Genomic DNA, 27,411 nt, shown 5'->3' with positions numbered 1-27,411 from the left:
GTCTCATCCATGCATTGAGACCCTGCAGTTCTGCCTGCCTAAGTGGCCCTGAACAAGAAACTGGATGCATTTCAGAGAATGTGACCATGGAGGTCTTGGACTTCGATTTCTTACCTAGCAGCCTAAATTTGGCCTCCAGGACCCCTTTCCTATCCTTCCCTGTCACTGGTACCTACATAGTGTTATAATGGTTAAATGTCTCTTGGGCATCTTAACATTTCTGAAGTGAACTTTTCAAGATCAGCAGGAAGGATATATGCTTCTGAGGGTCTTTGCCAATGGAATACAGCCTTCCTTATGGTCCACTAGAGCAGGGGTGGCCAACCTGACCCTGAGAAGGAACTAGAATTTACCAATGTACATTGCCATAGAGCCACAGTAATAAGTTAGCAGCACCCCCATCAACCCCCCCTGCTCCCAGTGCCTCCCACCCACCAGCAGCCCCACCGAACAGCACCTCCCCCACCCTCCCCACACCTCCCAATCAGCTGTTTCAGGGTGTGCAGGAGGCTCTGGGGGTGGTGGGGGAGGAGTGAGGGCACTGCAGGGGTGGAATGGGGGCAGGGCCTGTGGCAGAGCCAGGGGTTGAGCAGTGAGCACCCACCAGCACATTGGAAAGTTGGCGCCTGTAGCTCCAGCCCCGGAGTCGGTGCCTGTACAAGAAGCCGCATATTAACTTCTGAAGAGCCACATGTGGCTCCGGAGCCACAGGTTGGCCACCCCTACACTAGAGTCTGATGATTTTCAGAGCCATACATAAAGTTTATATGTTTATTCAAGCTTTTAATTAATCACTAATTCATAAAGGGTGAAACTCATCCAACAGGTGTGACCCCAAGTAAGCCCATCTGCCCTGGAAAAAAAGGGGGAGGGAGAAAGCTCCACTGAAGCAATTTAACCAGATGCACTTTCCCATTACACAAAGGCATGGACTGCATCTAAGTTTAGTGGATTGTTCACTCTGTGCATCTCCTATTTGTTAGATGTGTTGGTTTTAAACTGAATGTGAGGGACCCATGTGTCTTGGTAATGGATGCTTTAGAAAAAAATTAATACATGCATGGGAGCGGTGAGGGTTTCCCCACTGCCTTGCTAATCATGCATTACCAGGAAGAATAATATACACAGCTGAATACTTGCGTAGCAGGGAGAATTGCAAAACTCCTCAAGAGCTTGCACTTTGTGAACCAGTCTTCTAGGAGATTCATAATTTTTTCCTTCCTAACGCTGGAACAAATATTAAAAAACAGTCCTTATGTGCTTCCTTCATGGCAAAGATATTAATTCTTATGAAATGCAAATCACCCTGCAACAAATCAGTGATTGGACCACAGGATTAAGTGACTTTAGCTGATTTCTCCACAGAACTTAGCGGGAGTTTTGCAATTGAATTTGGTGGGACCAGGTTTGAGCTTTTAGGGAGCATTTTAAAATAGGGATAAATTTAGACCAGATGCTATTGAACATCTCTAATTTCCTGGATTTATGTAAATAGACTATGTATTATTATGTACATTACTTCCTGGTCTCCCTTTGCATATTATTGTTTGTATTGTGGTGGCAACTCAAGTAGAGGCTCCATTATATAAGCCCCATACAAACCAGACATGTAGTTCAAAGGCAGCTTGTATCCGAAATAGCTTATAGTCTAGGTTAGTAACAAGACCACAACAGGTGGATGAGAAACCAGTGGGTGGGAGGATGAAGTAACAATAACACAAATATGCTTTCATGGAGACTACCCACACACACAATGAAACTCACCACCTGCTCCATATCACCTGGCAGCATTGTGTAAGCATCACAGCAGAAGTTAGTTGTAAGGAGAGATTAAACAGTGGCTTTGCAAAGCTTGTGACACACAGAATCAGCCGCATGCGAGAAAGCATGGAGGTGTTCATGGAGGAAGTGGATTAAAGAGAGGTAAAGACTGGGAACATTAGAGGAGCAAAGGTGCCAGTCTCAACAATGTATCAATGTGAACATATTCAAAGTTCAAACGCAATACAAAAAAAGTAAAATAAAATTTTACAGCAGAGAGAAATAGTCAAAGTACAGTCCAGAGATACTTTATTCCATGTTCATACTTTGTTCAGAGATACTTTATTCCATGTATAAAGCCACATAGCAGCTAATCATTTCTGCAAGTTCAATGTACCAATTCAATAGACAACAAAAGCTAGTTTGGAATCATTAAGATCTGCCCCACGTCATCCATTTGTAGTACACTATTCAATATCCCAACGTTACTCTGAATATTTTTCCAAAAACCTATATAACATCATCAGTAAAAATCTATTTTCAAATGTTAACTCTGCTGTTTTCATTTGAAAACAGAGAAAACAATAATGATATTTTTATAAATGTTGGTGAGCAAAGAGATAAATAATTTATGTGACCACATTCCAACTAATTCCTATAAAAATAAAAAAAATGTTTTTTCTTGACTTTTGGTTGGTTGGCTGAAGAATTTTCCTGGGGTGACACACTATATGCCAGATTCTAGCTTGCATACGATTTTATGGCACACTTATAAAGCTATTTGACAAAACCTTAACTATAATATAGCACTAATAAGAGGAAAAGTTAGCAGTGCTGGACCAGCAAATTTAATGTGGCAAGGCTTGAGGTCATGAAGGTCAGCCAAGTAAACAGATAATTAATCTGCCCTAAAATAGCCATTTTTATATTATTTTTCATCAATGAAAGAAGGCTTGGGTGAGAGTTCTCTGCACAGAATACTGTAAATTGATAGCTTCGTTCCAGTCCACTACAGTTTTCTATCGATTTTCTCTCATTTTAGACTGTATTGATTTGTTAATCTCTTCTCTGTAACAGCTCTGATGACATTGAAGAGGAAAAACTGCATGCTCTTGGGCATTTTCTACCAGCCTCTTGCCTTAAACCATAATTTCATTTGGATTTGGCACTGGTCTGTGTGCATATCCGTTAAGCCTGGACAGTATTATGGCATCATTTGCTATTTCATACAGTGAAACCTCTTTAAGCAAGCTCTCAGGGCTGTTGATAAATTTGCTCCTCGGAGGCAGTCTTAGAATGAGGTGAAGCAGAACTTCTACACTTGTAGACACCTTAGGAGGTTGCCTATGTGATGCTGGCAGATCAGGTGTCAACTCATGCCAAGGCCCTTAGGCTTCACTGAACAGTGACAAATACATAGCTGAAAAACAGTCTGTCTCACCTGTGTGTAGTATTGTTAAAAAAGGTACTGGACTTATATCATTGTGTGCAGTGTGTAGACTTTATGAAATGCTTGTAAATTGCTGCATGCATTAATCTCACTTATAACCTCTATATCCCATGCTAAAAGGAAATAAGTAAGTGTTTGTTCTATAACTGTAAAATGTTTGTTCTGAACTACAGAACTCACCAAACAGGGAAAAAAAACTTCACCTAATGCAAAATGCTGGATTCCTACAGAAGGTGTTATCTCCTGCCCATCAGGAAGGATTATTGAATCCAAATGGGCCATAGACTTTGGAACAAAGACTTTGTCGATTGCTTCCCCCACAGCTCTAAAGAGGGTACATGCCCAAGCCCTTGGCCCATCACAGCTGAACACCAGGGGAAAGGAATAAAAATGGCTGTTAAGGAGAACTTCTTATTCCTGTGCTGCTTGGACTCTGAGGGGTGAGGACTTCCAAGGCTACGGCTAAACTGGAGAGCTTGCAGTGGCACAGCTGCATGCCTATAAGCTCTCATGTAGCCACTGTACGCCATCAGGAGAGCGCCCTCCCGTCGACTTAATTAATCCACTCCCAAAAAGCAGCGGCAGCTATGTCGGCGGGAGAAGCTCTGCACACCAGCGCTTAGTTCAGTGTAACTTATGTCACTCAGGGGGGTGGCTTATTCACTCCCCTGAGCAACATACGTTATACCAGCATAAGTGGTAGCATAGTCGTAGCCTAAGCATGCAAGGAGTCCCCAGTTGTTCTGCCTGGCTTAGCCCTAAAGGATATACAGAGTCTGCTTACTATAGAAGTTACTATTACCTTTTGAAACCCGACTAACTCATTTGGGGGGAGGAGAGGTGTTACCTGCTTTAACCTTGTAAATGACACTTGTTCCTAGTTAATAAACCATTAGTTTGTTACAGGATTGGCTACAAGCATTATCCTTGGTGAGAGATCTAAGGTGCAAATTGACCTGGAATAAGTGACTGGTCCTTCAGGACTGGGAGTAACCTGAATATTTTGTGATCTTTGGTGTAATGTGACCATTTACCACAAAGTCATGCTTGCCTGAGGTGATAAGACAGAGCAGAGTGCCTAATGAGACTGCCTGTGACTCCATGTTAGGGCTGTTACAGTACTTTAGGAGTTCACACTTGTTACTTGGTTGGTGAAATCCAATTCTAGAACACACAACCAGTTTGGGGTCTGTGCCCCACTCCCAAACAGTCTGCCCTGAGGTTGGCACTCATGCTCATAAGCCACTCCAGACAACCTAATACTTCAGTTTCTCTTCAGAGCACTGTGGCTCAGTGAATAGAGCACTGGACTCAAATTCAGAAGATCTGGGTGCTATACCCAGCTCTGCCACTGGCCTGTGGGTAGACCATGGGCAAATTACTTATTTCTCTATACCTCAGTATCCCCTTCTATAAAATAGGGATAGAGATGCTAACCTACTTTGTAGAGTGCTTTGAGATCTATTGGTGAAAAGTGCTATCTAAGAGTTACGTACTATCATAGGCAGCTTTTCAGGCAGACTTTGTATTTAGACTTACTATTAGTTTATTTTTACAGGTCTGTGCATGATAAATTATTTGTAGGTAGAAATTATATTGTGCCATGTGCATGCCTGGCACTGAAAGCGTTACTAGCTTTTGCTAGTGTACTAAGAATATTTAACAACCACCAACGGGCTCAGCTGTGACTTGGCTAAAAGTGCAGTGCTGGGAGCAGCATGGTGTCATGCTGCCTCAGAGACAGTCTGCAAGGAAAGCTATGACTCACCAACTCACAATATCCCTCCCTTTTCCCAGCTGTTTTGAGGTGGGAGTAAATTGTGTCCGCTCTCTCTCTGGCACAGCACAGTTTGGCCAGCACGTTGGAGGGATTCCATCCTTTCTCACCCACCTATGAAAATGGGTCTGTGGATCCTTCTCCTCTCCCTCACTGCTACCCACCATGCAGGTAGCCAGCGCAGGGACATAAGGGGGCAGCCTTGTACCACCACTCTAACAAGGCCATAATATGACCATTATGAACTGGGGTCATGCTTGTGTGAGATAGGACAAGTATTTAATTGATGGGTTGTGAATGGGTTTCAGGGAGTTGTTAGAGGTTCCAACTCATGTTAGAAGAAAATTTCTAACCATCAGAGAAATGAGGTTCTGGAACAGCCTCCCAATAGGAGTATTGGCGACAAACAACTAGTTTTAAACTGGAGCTTGATAAATATGACAAGAGTTCCCTATGATAGCAGGGGAATTGTCTCCATGACTCAGAAGGTCCCTTCCCATCCTATGTCGCCACCCTCAGTCTCTTATACAAAAGGAGAGAGAAAGAGAAAGGAGGAGACCTGACCAAAATGACAAGCAAATCTTATTTCTTTAGTTCCTGCCTCTCAGGCTGTATTCTAGGAGAAACCCTGAAGAATGTGAATAGAGATGATTTTTGTCTTGTCTTTTCTGCTCTATTTGATAGTATTGTCAGTATCATTGACACCTTTTGTCTTGGAGGGTTGCAAAAGGGATAGAAAGGCCTTAATATATTTTCCAACTAAGGTACCAATATACCTAAGAAAGCCCCTGGCTTACTCCTTCTGCACCCTACAACAGATGGCCCCAATTCAAGACATCACTGAAGCACATGCTTAATTTTAAAGCTTGGTTTCAGTGAACATAAGCACATGCATCAAATTTCAGGACATGCTCAAGTTCTATCCTACACAGGATTGCTTCCCTAAATCACAGCCTATCTTAGCAACTCTCAGGCAGCAGCCATATTTGCTAGTGGAGTTTTCACTGGCAATCTCATCGATTAGTAACTTTTGCTTTTTCACTACCAAATTAATTGCTACAACTAGCTTAACGCATTGGGGGGGGGAGAATCAAGAGTATTTATTTTTATATTCCTTTGACAAATTCAATACCAATTTTACCTGAGGTAGTTTCAATACTTTCAACACAAACTTTTATCTCTATTTTTAATTAACACAAACATCAGTGAATTACATCAGGAATCCACTACCCTTGAGCCTTTATTTATTCCACCTGTGTACATTTCGGTATTGTGTAAGATAAACTGAGAAGCCAAGAAACAGATGTTCCCTGTTTACAAGAAAATTAAAGTGAACTTCCGTATACTGCTATTTTATCAATGTATCTTAAACACCAATCAAGGAAAAATCAGACAATCCAGTTTCTCAGAGGCAATCATTCTCAAGAGCAAACTGGATAAAGCCTCTACGGACAGAAAAGAGAATATTACATTACCTACCTATCAGACTGACAGGTTGTATGTATTCTTCTCAGCTACGAATTAGGCTAAAATAATGAGCTAATTCTAAATTGCGATAGCCAGAAATAAAGCAATTGTGCCCTTAAAAACAGTGTAACACTTGCTTCCTCCTGATCTGATTAGTTATAAAAACAGATGACATGGGCTACATTTTTCTAATTTATAATGAAGTATCAGAATGCAGCTACCTAACACATCCATCTGATAGACTGAGGTAGCATAAACAAAACCTTTTCATCTGTGCAACAACTCTGGACCAAATTAGCAGCTCATCGGTACTCCAGCTCTTTTCTATGACACACCCCTCAGGCACCTGATCTCAGTTCTATTTCAGACTCAAAACACTGCAAGGTTAGGGAGCCTCTCTCTGGTAAGCGAGTTTCCAACACCACACTGTTAATTTTCACCTCTCTCTAAGACAGACACCACCGGAATATCCCACAAACAAAGAAAGAAATGAGGAGAAGTTCTTTAAAAAAATATGTGGGGATGAGGGAAGTAAAAGAACTCAGGACATTTAATTTTTATTTTTTTTTTAATTAAAACAAAATTTCTTTAGTAATGAAGGGGGTTAATTGCAAAAGTAACATCTAAACTCAATAAGGCATCTAAAAAAAAAGTACCACAAAGAAACTTTTCTTCTATTGTCTTTAGATGCCAATGCAATAAAATCAATATACTGATCTTGAGACAAAAGATGATAATACATTAATATAGCTCCTTTCATCTAAGGATCTCAATGCATTTTATAGACATAAGTTAATTGTGTCTCCTACCACCATTTTAAGGTAGGTACATTTTATATACCTGCTTTATGGATGTAAAACAGAAGAATGGAGAGGTTTACTGACACGGCCAAAGTGACAGAATGAATCGGTGAGAGAGTTCAGAATGACTCCCAATTCTCTGATTTAACTATTAGACCAGCACTCCCTCTCATACTAAACTGAGTACATTAAAACAGAGCTCTGGATCCACAGGTGTCTCTCATGAAAGCCTGTGAGTTTAATCAGCAATCCCAAGCATTCCAAATGTACAGAGGAGATGGATTGGTAGGGATGTGCAAGTCCTCCTCACCCTGCCACAGGCACTCTATAAATACTAGCAAAAAGGACTTGTCCCCCTTCACAGAGTTATCACCAGAACAAGGCAGAACTGCCAGTGACACAGCAAAACCAGCCAAGCTCCTTTTCTGGATAGGATGATATTTCTTCAAGAACCACTGCTTTCCAAGCTTGATGGTTTAGAGATCACACTTAATTCAAATCCCTTTCCACTTCTTCCACAAGCCTACTAACTGATAAGGAAGAAATGCAGCCTCACACCTACAAACACAAGTGAGTATTTAAATCGGTGTAGCTCCACTGAGTTCTTCCTCCACTCATCCAAAGCATTTATATGTGTGAGCTGTTCTACCTGTCCATGTTGCACTCCTTGGAGCAAGAACAGTGTCATCCTGAGTTTTGTACAGTACAGAATACATCGTTAATACTTAATAGATAATAATGAGGAAGAGTATCCCGAATTGCCCAATAAGGTAGTTTCAGGAGAGCCTCATCTTTAATTCACGTCACCAAAGTGAAGCTTCAGCAGCTATCAGTGCCTCAATGTATTCACAGTGGAGCTTAACTACATCAGTCCCAACACTGAAGGACTTCACTTATGTGGTGATGTACTTCTGAAGAGAACAGGTCAGAGAATTAGCTGAGCAAATGAATGTGAGCCCTTTAGCCACAAAAGAAATATGGGGCCAGATTCTCAGCTGGCAATTTCAGTGCAGTTATATTAATGTACACCAGCTGACCAAACCATATACAGATGAGAAGAGTGCAGTGAGGCTGAGTGAGTGACAGTGTCCTGACCATTAGAGTGTAAAAGAGGTCTAAGTGATTCGACAATGAGACTGAGTCAGGACCATGTTTAAAGATAGGGAAACAGCTGCCACTTACATCATCTGCAATAGAGCCAATAACATGATTTTCAGTCCTGCGCTTTAGTCACAAAATCATCTTCTCCCTCAATAAGGCAAGAAATCATGTTTTCAAGTATCTCTCAGGGTAGCAAAGTCCAATACAAATAGGTGACAAGACCAAGTCTCGGGGAATGATATAAATCAGAGAAATCTTCGGTGAGCTTAAACACTAAAAGGAAGCTTACAAGAAGTGGAAGCTTGGACAGATGACTAGGGAGGAGTATAAAGATATTGCTAGCGCATGCAGGGGTGGAATCAGGAAGGCCAAAGCACAATTGAAGTTGCAGCTAGCAAGGGATATGAAGGGTAACAAGAAGGATTTCTACAGGTATGTTAGCAACAAGAAGGTGGTCAGGGAAAATGTGGGACTGTTACTGAATGGGGGAGGCAACAGTGACAGATGATGTGGAAAAAGCTGAAGTACTCAATCCTTTTTTGCCTCCATCTTCACAGACAAGGTCAGCTCCCAGACTGCTGCACTGGGCAGCACAGTATGGGGAGGAGGTGAGCAGCCCTCAGTGGTGAAAGAACAGGTTAAGGACTATTTAGAAAAGCTGGACATGAACAAGTCCATGGGTCCAGATCTAATGCACCCAAGGGTGCTGAGGGAGTTGCCTAATGTGATTGCAGAGCCATTGGCCATTATCTTTGAAAACTCGTGGTGATTGGGGGAGGTCCTGGACAACTGGAAAAAGGAAAATATAGCACCCATCTTTAAAAAAGGGAAGAAGAAGAATCTTGGGAACTACAGTCTGGTCAGCCTCACCTCAGTCCCTCGGAAAATCATGGAGCAGGTCCTCAAGGAATCCATTTTGAAACACTTGGAGGAGAGGAAGGTGATCAGGAACAGTCAACATGGCTTCATCAAGGGCAAGTGATGCCTGACCAACCTGATTGCCTTCTATCATGAGATAACTGGCTCTGTGGATATAGGGAAAGCGGTGGGCATGATATATCTTGACTTTAGCAAAGCTTTTAATATAGAATCATAGAATATCAGGGTTGGAAGGGACCCCAGAAGGTCATCTCATCCAACCCCCTGCTCGAAGCAGGACCAATTCCCAGTTAAATCATCCCAGCCAGGGCTTTGTCAAGCCTGACCTTAAAAACCTCTAAGGAAGGAGATTCTACCACCTCCCTAGGTAACGCATTCCAGTGTTTCACCACCCTCTTAGTGAAAAAGTTTTTCCTAATATCCAATCTAAACCTCCCCCACTGCAACTTGAGACCATTACTCCTCGTTCTGTCATCTGCTACCATTGAGAACAGTCTAGAGCCATCCTCTTTGGAACCCCCTTTCAGGTAGTTGAAAGCAGCTATCAAATCCCCCCTCATTCTTCTCTTCTGCAGGCTAAACAATCCCAGCTCCCTCAGCCTCTCCTCATAACTCATGTGTTCCAGTCCCCTAATCATTTTTGTTGCCCTTCGCTGGACTCTCTCCAATTTATCCACATCCTTCTTGTAGTGTGGGGCCCAAAACTGGACACAGTACTCCAGATGAGGCCTCACCAATGTCGAATAGAGGGGAACGATCACGTCCCTCGATCTGCTCGCTATGCCCCTACTTATACATCCCAAAATGCCATTGGCCATCTTGGCAACAAGGGCACACTGCTGACTCATATCCAGCTTCTCGTCCACTGTCACCCCTAGGTCCTTTTCCGCAGAACTGCTGCCTAGCCATTCGGTCCCTAGTCTGTAGCTGTGCATTGGGTTCTTCCGTCCTAAGTGCAGGACCCTGCACTTATCCTTATTGAACCTCATCAGATTTCTTTTGGCCCAATCCTCCAATTTGTCTAGGTCCTTCTGTATCCTATCCCTCCCCTCCAGCGTATCTACCACTCCTCCCAGTTTAGTCTCCCACAGAATTATGGTCTCCCACAGAATTCTTGTCAGCAAGTTAAAAAAGTATGGATTGGATGAATGGAATATTAGGTGGATAGAAAGCTGGCAAGATCGTCGGGCTCAATGGCTCAATGTCTGCTTGGCAGCCAGTATCAAACGGAGTGCTCCAGGGGTCTGTCCTGGGCTGGTTTTGTTCAACATCTTCATTAATTATCTGGACAATGGAAAGGACTGCACCCTCAGCAAGTTCATGGATGACACTAAACTGGGGGGAGAAGTAGATAAGCTGGAGGATAAGGATAGGGTCCAGAGTGACCTAGACTAATTGGAGGATTGGGCCAAAAAAAATCTGATGAGGTTCAACAAGGACAAGAGCAGAGTCCTGCACTTAGGACGGAAGAATCCCGTGCACTGTTACCGGCTGGGGACCGACTGGCTAAGCAGCAGTTCTGCAGAAAAGGACCTGGGGATTACAGTGGATGAGATGCTGGATACGAGTCAACAATGTGCCCTTGTCGCCAAGAAGGCTAACGGCATATGGGGCTGCATTAGTAGGAGCATTGCCAGCAGAGTGAGGGAAGTGATTATTTCCCTTTATTCGGCAATGGTGAGGCTACATCTTTAGTATTGTGTCCAGTTTGGGCCCCCCACTACAGAAAGGATGTGGACAAATTGGAGAGAATCCGGTGGAGGGTAACAAAAATGATTAGGGGGCTCTGGCACATGACTTATGAGGAGAAGCTGAGGGAAAGGGGCTTATTTAGTCTGCAGAAGAGAAGAGTGGTGGGGGATTTGATAGCAGCCTTCAAATACCTCAATGGGGGTTCCAAAGAGGCTGGACCTAGGCTGTTCAAAGCGGTGGCAGATGACAGAACAAGAAGCAATGGTCTCAAGTTGCAGTGGGCGAGGGTTAGGTTGGATATTAGGAAACACTATTTCACTAGGAAGGTGGTGAAGCACTGGAAGGGGTTGCCTAGGGAGATGGTGGAATCTCCATCCTTAGATGTTTTTAAGGCCCATCTTGACAAAGCCCTGGCTGGGATGATTTAATTGGGGTTGGTCCTGCTTTGAGCAGGGGATTGGACTAGATGACCTCCTGAGGTCTCTTCCAACCCTAATCTTCTATGGGTCTATGAACTCTAGAACACTGAAAACAAGGTATGTTTACCCTATGAAAGGCATCTATAGCATCATAACACCATTTCGCCTACATAAGGGGTCTGCATTCTCTCTCTGAAACAGCCATGGTCCTCTGAATATCTTATTGCACCCATGGTTTGGGTTTATAGGATTAGACCCTAGGTCCAACTAGTCCAGTATCCTGCCTTTGACGGGCCAGAAAACGATGCTTCAGAGAAAGTTTTAAGTACACCACAGTAGGCAGATGTGGAATAATCTGCCCCCACATAGGTTACAGGGCAAATTATTCTATGTTCTTCCAAAACCAAGCATATGCTTCCTAATAACACATTCAAAATTACCACAGCTGTACATGCATATGAACTATTAACATTTAACTATGAACTATTAACATTAGTGAGAAATACTGAATTGAGGAATGGACACCCACCCCTGAACCAGGTCATAGATAATATCTAAAGCCTACCATGGTTTTTATAAAAAGAATAAATTGAAACAAATGTATTCCTTCAAGTGAAAAGGAAGGGTCTGTATACTGGTAGCTTTTTCTAGGAGCATTAACAATACTTGTAATGGAGCTCAGAAGTAACCTTTATACTGTCCAGAAAGTATCACGTATGAAAGATTTGGAGATGGAACAAACTTCCAACACTGAAAGCAGTTTGGACTGCTGGCGCCCCAACCTTCAGCTGCATCCAATATCCCCAAGGCTGCTCTAAAGCACACCCGGCTGGCTATGGTGTAAAAGGGCAGTCTGCGAGCCAAGGATTGCTGGAAAGCAGTGTGCTCCAGCCATGATCCCTTCCTGCAGGAATTAGCCCACCACGTGCCCTACATTAGAGGCTGCAGGGAAGAAGGATGGAAACAACCTGTGCCACCTCTCCACCAACTGGGGTCACCCCCATGCTAGCTGTAGAGATCCAGTAGCTTTTTGGCCACTTTGCACAGTGACAGCAGCACAAAGGAACCAAAACAGGGTCAGGATTAAGATCACGATAATCAATACTATTTGTTGCGTGCACACATAAGGTAACTTTCCCCTTCAGTAATAGAAAAGAGCACTGGACTGGGACTTGGGAGCCCTGGCTTCTATTCCTGGCTTTGCAGTTGGCTTTGGGCAAGTCACTTCATTTCTCTGTTTCCACACCTACCCTTTGTCTGTCTTGTCTACCTACATTATAAACTCTTCAGGACAGAGATCATCTTTTACTATGATTATGTACAGTGCCACTACAAGGGGGCGCCCTCTCTAAGTTTCTATCATATAAATAACACTGAGTGGTGTCCTAGCAATTCAATGGCACTGCTCAAAACCCCAGAATTGAAACAAGGAGCAAGTGTTAACAGAAGCTTTTATTTTTCACCCAACACTTTTAACAAAATATTTTCTTTACTAATTAAAAAGTTACTGCAAAAAGAGTGGAAAATTATTATTATACCCCCTCATAAAACTCACAATACATACATCTGTTCTCAGATGCTACACAGAAAAATCTGGCCTTTCGGAGTTGGTATCTATAGGATTTCTCTTACAGAGAAATAAAACTTATTTCTGTTTTCAGATTTTTACTCTAATATATGGGCCATGGCTGCACACCTTTACAGCATACAATGAAACAAATAAAGCCATATGAACTTGTAACAGGACAGACTCCTCTCCTGTACTGAGATCCCTCACAAACAGTCTCAGATGTCTTTTGATTGGTTATCACCTCTATGAATTTTATTTATTACCCTCATCAAAAAAGGCCTAACCAGAATCCTGTGCAGCAAGTCTATTTACAACTTTTCCTAATCCTCATCTCCTTCTCTCTCTTTCTACGGAAAGGAAGCAAAAGAGACCCCATCAGTCTGAGACCTTTCTTCCTATGGGCTCTGCTAGCCTGCCCTTTTGCTCTTCCTTCCTGTGTTTTTAACTAGCCTCCCCAGGTGGTGGGATAATTAGCTCCCTAGCTCATCAAACCCCCACCCCCAAACTCTGGTTTGGCAATAAAGTTATCTCCTCCTCCATCAGGCCTTTCCTGGCCTTTCCTGGTGGAGCTAGTTAAGGCTTAAGTGATCAGAGTGCGGGGTCCACCACTGGCTCTCAGCACTCTGTCACAGAGCTATGCAGGTAATATGTAACTCAAAGGTCATGAATATGTTATCTTCCCAAGTGTTCGTTTTCACTTTATTGCTAACATGTTTTATAAATAAATCTATCCTCAAGATTTTAAGAAATATTTATTGACTTACCATCAGAAGCCACAATATAAACTAGAAGAGTAGTTTGAAGTAGATGTTTTCCTATTGGGTCTTTATTGAAGTATATTATTCTTCCGAGATTAGGGTTTCCCTTTACTCCATTTACAGGAGTCTAGAGTCAAAGTTACCCATGGAGATTTGTCACCTTATGATAGCAGCTGAGATTGTGTACTTCGTAGCTAGAAGCTTGATCACTTGCAAGTACAATATTACTTATATATCTCTATAATATAGTGATGTGGGGGGAGGAATAAAAGCACGTGCCTTTCAAAGGCCTATGGATGAACAAATATATCAATTAGTGCAGCAAAGAGGGTAAAGTATTAACAAAGCCAGCTATACCCAACTGCACAGTAATATTTACCAGATGCAAAAGGCCAGTGCAACACACACTGCACCCCTAATGCCCTGCACAGGGGAAGCAGCCACACGAGAGTGCCTGCACAATCCCTACACACCCAGGGACAGGTCTCCACACTGGCTCCATAGTGGGTGGGAAGGCAGGGCAGGGTCATGGGAGCCACACAACAGGCCCAGGAGAAGCTACTCCAGCTCACAGGGTATTCTCAGTCTCCAGCCCTGAGATGTGTGGTAGACCCCCTGCATACACCATTATTATACTGGCTTGATATTGATGGAGTGGACTAAGCACACACAGTCACTCATTTGATGATGACCGTGTAATGCAGCAAGTCGTCATTTTTTCACTTCGCTGCTCTATTTTTTCTTTTCATTCAGAAACTCCAGTGCTCACTGCCCAGAACAGCTGCAAACTAGCAGAACTTTCTTTAGTGATATTAGGGCTACAATGGGAATGTGACCGTATGTGAAGGCGATTCTTTATTTCCAAAGAGAAAATATCCCTTCTTCCCTTCAATTTAGTGAAAGCCATTTAGTCATATAGAATGACTTCTTCTCAGTCAGTTTATTGCTTACGGTGAATGTTCGCTGCAATGAACGACATGCCGAACATATCACAAACAGTAAAAGGGTAGCTATTAAGACCAAAAATACCAGACAGGCTGGAGAAGCATTTTGAGAAGAAGGAAAAGATAAACTAGGTCTTTGTAACATTCACTAAACAGAGAGGCTAATCAAATTTCAATCCATTTTTATTTAATCTCCATTTGTCCTTTCATCTCAAGAGCAGCGGATATGAATGTACATCAGGCAATAGATGAATCAGATGTTCCTAAGAGGTCCAGTCAAGAACCCCCATACAACACAAAAGCACCTCATGAATAACGCCACACAACTGATTTCAGCACAAACTTGAAATTTCTTCTCAGTGACTTATTCTGCACAGAAAGGGAAATAATATATTTATCTGCAATATAATTATTCAGTAGATTTAAACACATGATGCTTCATGATTGTAATATAGATACCAACTCTTTATGAGCTTAAGCTATCACTGAAAGAGGTGCTGAGCAGTCATTACATTGCTGTAAGATTGTCCCTTTTATTGATTTTTGTTTCCCATTGTTTACATTTAAAGAAGAAAAAAGAAAAAGATTTTGCTTATACTTCCCAAGAACAATATTTCCAAGTGAATACAGGTAATGGAATTAAGCTACATTAAAGCAACATACGGTTAACTCAGAAACAAGGAGATTTTCAGTACAGACTGATATGGCATCCTGAATATTTGCAGCACACGCAGAACAATCACCACCCTTTGCAGGAGAAAGCAGTAGGTCAACCACATGAGTAGAGGAAACAAGCTACATAGCAGAGATCACAGTCTGCATTAACGACAGGACAGTAGCCTTAAACTGACAATAAAAAGCAAACTTATTTATGTTTGATGCTGAATATTATCTGAACACAATTTTCCCCTTGTATTTTTAAACAATGCTAACTCAAGTCACTAAGCAACCAGCAGATTATAGCCTTGCCAAAAATTTATTTCAATCAATTTTATATAAACTTACAAATAGGCTCAGGATTCAGAGATAAGTGAATAACTGATTTTTCCATTCAATGGCTGAACTGAAAAATCCAAAAAAAGGATTGTTTAAAACAGAAATGGAATTTTTTGGTTTGCCAAATCATTTTGTTCAGGTCTAATTAAAACATTTTGAATATTGACTCAAAATGGCATTTCAAAAATGACTTTTTAAACAAAACGTCAACATTTTCTAAGTGAAATGTTGAAACAGTTTGTTTCAACATTTCCGGGGGGAAAAATTCAGTTTTGTTTCCAACCCCTCAAAAAATGCATTTTTCAACAAAATTTCTGTTCATCAAAACAATATCACCTGGCTCTACTCAGGATAAAGATTATATTATTTTTAAGAACTGTCTCCCAAACTGAACATTGGGAGTTAAGGTTAACTTCAATCTGTCCTTTCTTTTCCAATACTGCATTTGAATCAGTCCATCTGTATTCCTTTTAACTCTGCTCTCTTCTTAATGTTTTCTCCTAAACCTCCCTAGTCTCACTGAAAAGGGGCTACCTCAAAGCACAGATGTTTAACTCAGGCCTCTCCTTGAGGTGGCAACAGCAGGAAAGGCAGTCAAGTCAGCCATTGCTGCTTAATCTGTCAATTCTGAGGGGATGAAGATGGGCACTGATTATCTTGAATTCAAATTCCCAGGCTGAGAGTCTAACATTAGTGAAGGATAAACTGAACACAAGCACATGCAGGAGGATAGCTGGAGTCAAAAGGAAAAGCAGATGTTTACAACCATTCAATTCCCCAGGTCAGAGGTGAAGTTTGTTGCTGTTTATGAATTACTGTACATCTAGGTGTTGTCGCTTTCATTGATTTGGGTATTTAGAACCTACTTCCCTAAAGAACTACAAGCAACCAAACATCTTTACTATCTCAGGTACTCAGTGCCTTGCAATCTTTAATGTCACACCACTCCTAAGAGGTAGGGCAGTGTTATTATCCCCATTTTACAGATGAGAAACTCAGGGACAGAGAGAATAAATCACACAGGAAGCCTGTGGTGGAGAGGAAATTTACTCCTGGGGGAATTCTGCACCACTGCACGTGTGCAGAATTCATGTCTCCCGCAGATTTCTTTGCTTTCCCGCAGAAAAATGACTTTGTGACAGGGAAGCAAAGGGAAGCTGCAAGAGCAGTCATGCACCATTCCCTAACTGTGCAGGTACATTGTTTCAGGCACTAAAGCAGCTGGCAGAGAGGTAAATCACCACAGGGATGTGGACACACCAGCCAGTGGCGCCTACCCTGAGCCGGGATCAGCAGCTAGTCATGGCTGGGCTGAAGGCAGAAAAGGACTGGGACTTCCCCTTCCCCTACAAGGAGTGGCTGGGGCTGTGTCAGACTCACTCCCAGAAACCTCCCCCAGCTGCAGGAAGCTCAGCATCCTCCCCTGCTTCCTGCCCCCATTGCTCCTCAACTGCAGGGGGAGGGGTCACTGTAGAGGAAGCTGCTCCCCCATCCACCCAACTCTCATGCATCTGGACCTCCCGTACTGAGACACCCCCGCCAAGCCTCACCCTGTAAACCCAGAACCCCCCTAGCCCTCCACACCTGAATCCCACCCCACTGAACCTCAACCTCTGCATCTGGAGCCCCCAGCACCCAGACCCCCCCTGCTGAGCCCTGACCTGGAAGCCCCAGCAGAGTCCCATTGCCCCTGCACCTGGAAATCCCCACCCCCACAACGAACCTCTGTGCATCCAGATCCCCCCACATCCAGACCCCGCACTGAGCTGTCTGCACCCAGATTGTCCCACACAGACTCCTCTCACCCCACACCTGGATCCCCCCACACTGAGCCCCTCCACACTTGGATCCTGCCTGGTTAAGCCTTCCTGCTCCACACTTGATGTGCCTGGTGCAGAGGGGCATGGCCCCAGGGTGTTTCTGGGGCAAACCCAGTCCTTGTGCTGTGTCAGGGTCAGGTGCAGCCTCACCAATGAGTCCATGTCCCTGGGGTGGAAGGTGGGGAGGCTGCAAGGTAATCTCCCACCTCCGTGCACCAGTGGCCTGTGCTCCCCACTGCCATGCTGGAGCCGCTGCATTTATTTATTGACAAATAAAACTTGCAGATTTTTAAAATATTGTGTGCAGAATTTTTAATTTTTTGGAGCAGAATGCCCTCAGGAGTAGGAATTGAACTCAAGTTTTCTAAATCCCAGACAAGCACCCTATGTACTGCAACTTCCTTCTTCCCTCTGTCTGGTGTGGCGTTCACACTGCAATTTGCACTTGAAATTAAGACTTAAATCTTATAGGTAGACTGCAGACTCCACCCGAGTTCTGGCATCATTTGTTTTATTGTAACCTAACTGTTCAAAGCCATTCAGAGCTCTGCCCCTGGTCTTATCAGCTGTCGCTTCTTTTCCCATCATCCCATATCCCTGCTGCTGCAGCAGTGATGCTTGCTTTGACCACCCTTCTCCCACAACCGTCCTAAGGATGAATACGGATGAGGGCAGTTGAAGGAAGTTGAGGTGATTTTTACTCATCTTTTCTGTTGCAAGGTGTATAAAAATGGAGTACAACTCCACCTTTCATGAATCACTTGTCTTCTTAAATAATAAGTTCCCACAGGGGAGAGGCTAGATCTTCCCATGAGTTTGTGCAACACCTAGCAAAATGGGACCCCAATCCTGACTGAGATCTCTACACGTTACCCATAATACATATAAAAGTTAACAGTAATAATGTTGTGCATGGTCTAGTGACTAGAGCAAAGGACTTTGAGCTAGGACTCAGTCTTTATTCCTGGTTCTGCCACTGACTTGCTGTGTGGTCTTACACAAGTCACTTTACTTTCTCGCCTCAGTCTACCCATAAAAATGAGGGTAATGATAGATATCACCTCATTGGGGTGTTGCAAGGCTTAATGGAGGTGTGTGACATGCTCTGAAATCCTGAGATGAAAAGCACTCTATAATAATATGTTGTATTGTTATTGTAGCACCCAGGAGCTATTGAACAAATTGCTAGTCTCATATTTTCCAAAGCCTTTACACTACTTGCAATTACACAAAGGTATAATTTGGTGCTTAAATAGATTATTTGTACAATATTTTCCCATGGACATTGTGACAAATGCCATGCTTTGGTAGCCTGGAATATTCAAAAACTATTGTAGTGAGATTCAACAGATGCTATGGATGCATGAGATAGTCAAAGACTATCAATATCAACTTTATAAATGTAGTATTTTTGTGGGCTGGCTTGCACTCCTGGCTAAATGAGGAGATAGAAACATTTTCTATATGACCCAAAGTCATTTGCAGGGGGTGGGAGGAGAGAATGAAAATTCCTAGTGCCAGTAACTAGTCTGGGGAAGTTTCACTCCCCAGAGACAATAATATACACTGGTTCGATCTGCCAAAAAATGTCAAACTGTATGAAGAAACAGCCTCGATCTGGGGAGAAAGGTAATCATACACAATTCAAGAACTGACATAAAACTGTGACCGAGAGAGACAGACCCTGTGAAAAGGGCCGGAAGTACTCTGACCTTATCGGGATCTCCATGCAGAAGACGGATGACTGTCTGGTAAGCCAAGACCTGCATATAAGCTGTTTATTGTTTCTGAGGTATGATTCACTGGTAATGGTTTTGTTCTGAATAGTAGTTTGGTTTATAAAAGCAGGCGGTCACAGGTTATCCGTATCATTGCCCCTGAGAAAACAGGACTGCGGGCACTGAACTAAAGTCAGACCTGCTGAGGTAATCACAATGAATCACACAAGTCTGCAGTCCCTGGTCTATAGGGAGTGGATAGCAGGATCCCACCCTAAGAAAAGTGATAGCTTGAGGATAGAGCCCTAAGTGTAGTCACCCAAGAAGATCATAAAGGGGTGCAGTTCCTCTGGGGACTGTGACAATCATTCCTGGAAAAATTCTCCGCGTTCTAAAATGGTAATGCTACTGAAGATATTGGCTATTACCAAGATTTTCATGTTTAACAATAACTCCAGCTTTTGTTCTACAGGACCTAATGATCTCCAGGAATTTTGAGATTTGCACTGTTTGATTTAGTACAGAAGGCTAGTTTTCCGCCAAATCTTTCTATTGCAGTGGCTGCAGCACCAAGTACTCCTTAAACAGTGTCAAATTTTCCACGCTCTTTCCTTTGTTAACAGTTTAACTCTGACTCCTGTAAGTCTCACTGCTCAGTTTCCTCAAAAATAAGTCTACTACTCTTTTCCAAAGTCCTTGTTGATGGCATGGATGTCCAACCTCTGAGAAATTCTCTATCATTTAGGGCCTGAACTAAAGCCCACTGAAGTCAATGGGAGTCTTTCCATTGATATCAAGGGACTATGAATCATGCGCTTAGAGATCTTCAATTCCATTCAAATGACAGTCTACTTCTCATACTGTGTAACTTCATTTTTTCCAGTTATACTAATTTATTTGTTCCTTCTGGATTCAGCTGCCCACTAAAGGAAGGTTGTTTCTCATTTCAAAACTAAAAACACTACTGCCTTAAGAGTGAAACCCAATATGAACAACACTGTGTGAAGTGCGGGAAGATCACGGGTTAAACTGTAGCATATTCAGATTTCTTCAGAAGAAAGCAACACTGAAAATGGTTAGGGTCATACCTAATCTGTTACACAGTATTACAGCAGCAACTACTTCCTTTTCAAATTTGACATCTAAAGAAGATACCAAATCTAAAGCCATCTTTTTGCTAATGAAAACTCCAATCCCTCACTCACAGCTTCTACCTAAGAACAAACTTGCTTCAGAACACAATGATTATTTAAGAATTACAAATAATTGAATCAAATTAAATTCGGAGTACTTGAGTGGGAGGGAAGGGCTGTTTTTGCTTCATTTTGAAGAACGTTTTTTCAGGCGATCATTCTGAGCATCTTGACTTGTGCAAAGAGGGGCAATTCTAAAGCTGAGAAAAGGACACATTTTTTCCCTTACCTCAGATGCTCCAGCGAGGCAAGGCACTGAAACCGGCACATTAGACAACTGCTCCACATGTTCTTCAGATGATCTCTGCACCTCCTGTCTTTGTCCATCATGAACCACTGCACTCCTTCCAAGTTGCCCATAGTCTGCTCTACCCCACGTGAAGACCTTGCCAGTATCTAAATACAAACACACAGTGTGGGTTATTTCTCCATTGCAGCCAGACAATATTTGGAACGCTAATTTCAAAACTAGAACAGTCGACTCTATGTACTGTTTACTGCACCATACTTAAAAGCTCACAGAACACAACAGTGAAAAAGTGAGGAATCTACTTACTCTTTGGCGCATGATGGGAGAAAAGGTATTAAAATGTAGCTGAGAAACTCATTGCAATTACCCAAACTTCAGCATTTAGTTTTCAAACAAAAATGCCATGTCTGATGAGGCATGGATTGTACATGGAATTGTCTCAGGAAATCTGCATCCTCTAGATGTGCTGTATAGAATTTGTATACTTATTTGTTTTACAAAAGAAACCTTTTTGTTTTGTTTTAAGAGACACGCACATAAAATAGCTTACGTTAAATTCCAAGAGATTTTCCTTCCTTCCCAGTATTTGGCACAGAAACATCCTGTGTCCCTGTATTTAATATAAGGTTTATGTCTTCTTCAGAGAAGATACCTTCTGCCACAAACTTCCGTTAGCTGCAGAATAATGGTTTGTTCTGCATGGTAACCGATGATGGGGGAATGGTGCCACAAGATGCTCGGGGTGTCCCTAGCCTCTGTTTGCCTGAAGCTGAGAGTGGATGACAGGGGATGGATCACTCAATGATTGCCTGTTCTGTTCATTCCCTCCGAAGCACCTGGCATTGGCCACTGCTGGAAGACAAGATTCTGGGCTAGCAGGACCACTGATCTCACCCAGTATGGTTATTTTTATGTTCACAATCATTATTAAACATTTTAAATATATTGATTTGTTTGGTAGGAAACAGAACTTTGTCCCCCCTCCCCTACCCCAAGAAAAGTTTATTTTAAATAATGTCAGCAGAGTTTAGTTCCCTTCCATGCTACAGTACATTGGGTCCATTATTATGGAGCTCCTGCTCTAAGCCCTGGTCTACACTAGGACTTTAGGTCGAATTTAGCAGCATTAAATCGATGTAAAGCTGCACCTGTCCACACGATGAAGCCCTTTATTTCGACTTAAAGGGCTCTTAAAATCGATTTCCTTACTCCACCCCTGACAAGTGGATTAGCGCTTAAATAGGCCTTGCCGGCTCGAATTCGGGGTACTGTGGACACAATTCGACGGTATTGGCCTCCGGGAGCTATCCCAGAGTGCTCCATTGTGACCGCTCTGGACAGCACTCTCAACTCAGATGCACTGGCCAGGTAGACGGGAAAAGAACCGCGAACTTTTGAATCTCATTTCCTGTTTGGCCAGCGTGGCAAGCTGCAGGTGACCATGCAGAGCTCATCAGCACAGGTGACCATGATGGAGTCCCAGAATCGCAAAAGAGCTCCAGCATGGACCGAACGGGAGGTACGGGATCTGATCGCTGTATGGGGAGAGGAATCCGTGCTATCAGAACTCGGTTCCAGTTTTCGAAATGCCAAAACCTTTGTCAAAATCTCCCAGGGCATGAAGGACAGAGGCCATAACAGGGACCCGAAGCAGTGCCGCATGAAACTGAAGGAGCTGAGGCAAGCCTACCAGAAAACCAGAGAGGCGAATGGCCGCTCCGGGTCAGAGCCCCAAACATGCCGCTTCTATGATGAGCTGCATACCATTTTAGGGGGTTCAGCCACCACTACCCCAGCCGTGTTGTTTGACTCCTTCAATGGAGATGGAGGCAATACGGAAGCAGGTTTTGGGGACGAAGAAGATGAGGAGGAGGAGGAGGTTGTAGATAGCTCACAGCAAGCAAGCAGAGAAACTGGTTTTCCCGACAGCCAGGAACTGTTTCTCACCCTGGACCTGGAGCCAGTACCCCCCGAACCCACCCAAGGCTGCCTCCTGGACCCAGCAGGCGGAGAAGGGATCTCCGGTGAGTGTACCTTTTAAAATACTATACATGGTTTAAAAGCAAGCATGTGAAAGGATTACTTTGCCCTGGCATTCGCGGCTCTCCTGGATGTACTCCCAAAGCCTTTGCAAAAGGTTTCTGAGGAGGGCTGTGTTATTGCGTCCTTCATGGTAGGACACTTTACCACTCCAGGCCATAACATGTACTCGGGAATCATTGTACAACAAAGCATTGCAGTGTATGTTTGCTGGCGTTCAAACAACATCTGTTCTTTATCTCTCTGTGTTATCCTCAGGAGAGTGAGATATCATTCATGGTCTCCTGGTTGAAATAGAGTGCTTTTCTTCAGGGGACACTCAGAGGAGCCCATTCCTGCTGGGCTGTTTGCCTGCGGCTAAACAGAAATGTTCCCCGCTGTTAGCCACAGGGAGGGGGGAAAGTTGAGGGGGTAGCCACACGGTGGGGGGAGGCAAAATCCGACCTTGTAACGAAAGCACATGTGCTATGTGTGTAATGTTAACAGCAAGGTTTACCCTGAAAGGGTGTAGCCACTGTTTTATAAAATGTGTCTTTTTAAATACCGCTGTCCCTTTTTTTTTCTCCACCAGCTGCATGTGTTTCAATGATCACAGGATCTTCTCCTTCCCAGAGGCTAGTGAAGCTTAGAAAGAAAAAAAAGCACACTCGAGATGAAATGTTCTCCGAGCTCATGCTGTCCTCCCACACTGACAGAGCACAGACGAATGCGTGGAGGCAAATAATGTCAGAGTGCAGGAAAGCACAAAATGACCAGGAGGAGAGGTGGTGGGCTGAAGAGAGTAAGTGGCGGGCTGAAGACAGGGCTGAAGCTCAAATGTGGAGGCAGAGTGATGAGAGGAGGCAGGATTCAATGCTGAGGCTGCTGGAGGACCAAACCAGTATGCTCCAGTGTATGGTTGAGCTGCAGCAAAGGCAGCTGGAGCACAGACTGCCACTACAGCCCCTGTGTAACCAACCGCCTTCCTCTCCAAGTTCCATAGCCTCCACACCCAGACGCCAAAGAACGTGGTGGGGGGGCCACCGGCAAACCAGCCACTCCGCCACAGAGGACTGCCCAAAAAAAAGAAGGCTGGCATTCAATAAATTTTAAAGTTGTAAACTTTTAAAGTGCTGTGTGGCATTTTCCTTCCCTCCTCCACCACCCCTCCTGGGCTACCTTGGTAGTCATCCCCCTATTTGTGTGATGAATGAATAAAGAATGCATGAATGTGAAGTAACAATGACTTTATTGCCTCTGCAAGCGGTGATTGAAGGGAGGAGGGGAGGGTGGTTAGCTTACAGGGAAGTAGAGTGAACCAAGGGGCGGGGGGTTTCATCAAGGAGAAACAAACAGAACTTTCACACCGTAGCTTGGCCAGTCATGAAACTAGTTTTTAAAGCTTCTCTGATGCGTACCGCACCCTCCTGTGCTCTTCTAACCGCCCTGGTGTCTGGCTCCGCGTAACCAGCAGCCAGGCGATTTGCCTCAACCTCCCACCCCGCCATAAACGTCTCCCCTTTACTCTCACAGATATTGTGGAGCACATGGCAAGCAGTAATAACAGTGTGAATATTGGTTTCGCTGAGGTCTAAGCGAGTCGGTAAACTGCGCCAGCGCGCCTTTAAACGTCCAAATGCACATTCTACCACCATTCTGCACTTGCTCAGCCTGTAGTTGAACAGCTCCTGACTACTGTCCAGGCTGCCTGTGTACGGCTTCATGAGCCATGGCATTAAGGGGTAGGCTGGGTCCCCAAAGATACATATAGGCATTTCAACATCCCCAACAGTTATTTTCTGGTCTGAGAATAAAGTCCCTTCCTGCAGCTTTTGAAACAGACCAGAGTTCCTGAAGATGCGAGCGTCATGTACCTTTCCCAGCCATCCCATGTTGATGTTGGTGAAACGTCCCTTGTGATCCACCAGAGCTTACAGCACTATTGAAAAGTACCCCTTGCGGTTTATGTACTCGCCGGCTTGGTGCTCCGGTGCCAAGATAGGGATATGGGTTCCGTCTATGGCCCCACCACAGTTAGGGAATCCCATTGCAGCAAAGCCATCCACTATGACCTGCACATTTCCCAGGGTCACTACCCTTGATATCAGCAGATCTTTGATTGCGTGGGCTACTTGCCTCACAGCAGCCCCAACAGTAGATTTGCCCACTCCAAATTGATTCCCAACTGACCGGTAGCTGTCTGGCATTGCAAGCTTCCACAGGGCTATCGCCACTCGCTTCTCAACTGTGAGGGCTGCTCTCATCTTGGTATTCATGCGCCTCAGGGCAGGGAAAAGCAAGTTACAAAGTTCCATGAAAGTGCCCTTACGCATGCGAAAGTTTTGCAGCCACTGGGAATCGTCCCAGACATGCAACACTATGCGGTCCCACCAGTCTGTGCTTGTTTCCCGAGCCCAGAATCGGCATTCCACAGCATGAACCTGCCCCATTAGCACCATGATGCATGCATTGGCAGGGCTCATGCTTTCTGAGAAATCTGTGTCCATGTCCTGATCACTCACGGGACCGCGCTGACGTTGCCTCCTCGCCCGGTATCGCTTTGCCAGGTTCTGGTGCTGCATATACTGCTGGATAATGCGTGTGGTGTTTAATGTGCTCCTAATTGCCAAAGTGAGCTGAGCGGCCTACCTGCTTGCCTTAGTATGGCGTCCGCACAGAAAAAAGGCGCGGAACGATTGTCTGCCGTTGCTCTGACAGAGGGAGGGGCGACTGACGACATGGCTTACAGGGTTGGCTTCAGGGAGCTAAAATCAACAAAGGGGGCGCTTTTCATCAAGGAGTATTTCAGGCAGGACTTCATGGAGGATTCCAATAAGAAATGGTGCACCTAAGTTATTGTTCTTATTGGAACAAGGAGGTTAGCCTGGCCTCTGATTGATACATGGCTAGATTTACCTCGCTGCACCTTCTCTGTGACTGACTGCAGTGTGACCTAGAGGAATGAGTCCCCTAGATGGGGGGGGGGAAGCAAATGAATACAAAACAAATCTGGTCTATTTCTTGTTTTGATCCACTCCATCTAACTTTTACATCTTTGGCTGGCAGCAGACGGTGCAGAAGGACTGCATGCCATCCACATCTCATCTTCATGGCTACTCGGCAGAAGATGGTACAGTACGACTGCTAGCCATCTTCATCTCTTGCCTGCCCGGCAGAAGATGGTACAGTACAACTGCTAGCAGTCCGTATCGCCTGCCTGCTCACCATAAGACGGTTCAATAGGACTGACTGCAGGACTAAAGAGAATGACCTGGTCAAGTCACTCCAAATTTAGTCCCTGTGCCCACGTCTGCCCAGGCGCTCCCAGCCGACGTGGCCAGGAGCACCTCGGACACGACGAGAACGGCTACCAGTCGTACTGCACCGTCTGCTGCCACAGGGCAATGGGTTGCTGCTACTGTGTAGCAATGCCGTACCGTGTCTGCCAGCACCCAGGAGACATACAGTGACAGTTACCTGAGCGGGCTCCATGCTTGCCGTGGTATGGCGTCTGCACAGGTAACTCAGGAAAAAAGGCGCGAAACAATTGTCTGCCCTTGCTTTCACGGAGGGAGGGAGGGAAGGGGGGCCTGACAATATGTACCCAGAACCACCCGCGACAATGTTTTAGCCCCATCAGGCATTGGGATCTCAACCCAGAATTCCAATGGGCAGCGGAGACTGCGGGAACTGTGGGATAGCTATCCACAGTGCAATGCTCCGGAAGTCGACTCTAGCCTCGGTACTGTGGAAGCACTCCGCCGAGTTAATGCACTTAATGCACTTAGAGCATTTTCTCTGGGGACACACACACTCGAATATATAAAACCGATTTCTAAAAACTGACTTCTATAAATTCGACCTTATTCCGTAGTGTAGACATACCCTAAGCATAGACTTCTTAATGTATATAGCACTGTAACGGCATCAGCACCTGCCTCTCACAAGCACCACCTTTCTGTGAACCTGCTTTTCTTTCAGTTCTTACAACGGGGTGGCACCCCCGGCCAATGCTTCTTTCACAAGTCTTCAATGACTCAGCCCTCTGGCCAAGTCACACACACTGCCCGCCCCCACCTTCTAGGGTATACAGTCCCTCGTTCTTTCTCACAGCACTGGTATGGTGCCATAGCAGCAAGGCTTCTTTCCTGGAGACAACTGCCCTTTTTAACAGACCAGCAGGGCCCATCTCAGTACTTTCACCTGGTCTGGCTAGGTCCTGGGCTCAGTACCCTGAACTGAGCCTGCCTGCACTGATCTGTCCACAGTCCTGCTGCTCTTCCAGCTAGCCAGGCACCTCATCCTCTCTCCTCAAGCTCCCTGCAGCAACTGACTGCTCTGTCTCTGCTGGTTCCTTTTATATGGGCCTTCTGACCCTTGATTGGTCACGCCAGCAGCCCCTCTGATTGGCTGCTCCCCTGCAGCCACTCTAGGCTGCTTGGAGGACTTCTCCTTTGCTCTTTTCTGGGGCAGGGCCTCCAGACCTAGTCAACCCTGTCACAAGCACTTACGTAGAGCTTTTCACCTTTAACTCTCAAACTGCTTTATAAATGAAGCTAAGTATCATTAACCTCATTTTCTCATTCTACAGATGAAGCGAATGGACCTCCATAGGTGGAGGCAGTCAGACTTGGATTCAGGCCCTATGAGTATGTCTACACTGCAGCTGGGAGTCTTCTTCCTGGCACGGGTAGATATACGCACACTGGCTTTGCTCAAGCTAGCATCCTAAAAATAGCAACGTAGCTACAGCAGTATGGGTGGCTTCTTGGGCTTGCTGCCCGACTACACATGCAG

At 44.4% G+C, this 27,411-nt stretch overlaps 1 protein-coding gene across 2 annotated transcripts in view; it reads right to left on the bottom strand.

The window, feature by feature from the left end:
* Positions 1–27,411, bottom strand: part of SERGEF (secretion regulating guanine nucleotide exchange factor) — a 255,637-nt gene that overhangs the window by 168,215 nt on the left and 60,011 nt on the right. For both annotated transcript variants that reach the window (XM_073347362.2, XM_073347361.2), the window contains exon 9: positions 20,575–20,741. In XM_073347362.2, the coding sequence (XP_073203463.1) occupies positions 20,575–20,741 (167 nt within the window). The remainder of the gene's footprint in view (positions 1–20,574; positions 20,742–27,411) is intronic.

Source organism: Lepidochelys kempii, chromosome 6 (genome assembly GCF_965140285.1).
Source record: "Lepidochelys kempii isolate rLepKem1 chromosome 6, rLepKem1.hap1, whole genome shotgun sequence".
NCBI classification, from domain to species: Eukaryota; Metazoa; Chordata; order Testudines; family Cheloniidae; genus Lepidochelys; species Lepidochelys kempii.
Note: the sequence above shows the minus strand (reverse complement) of the source record. Positions and strands in the feature narration are given on the sequence as shown.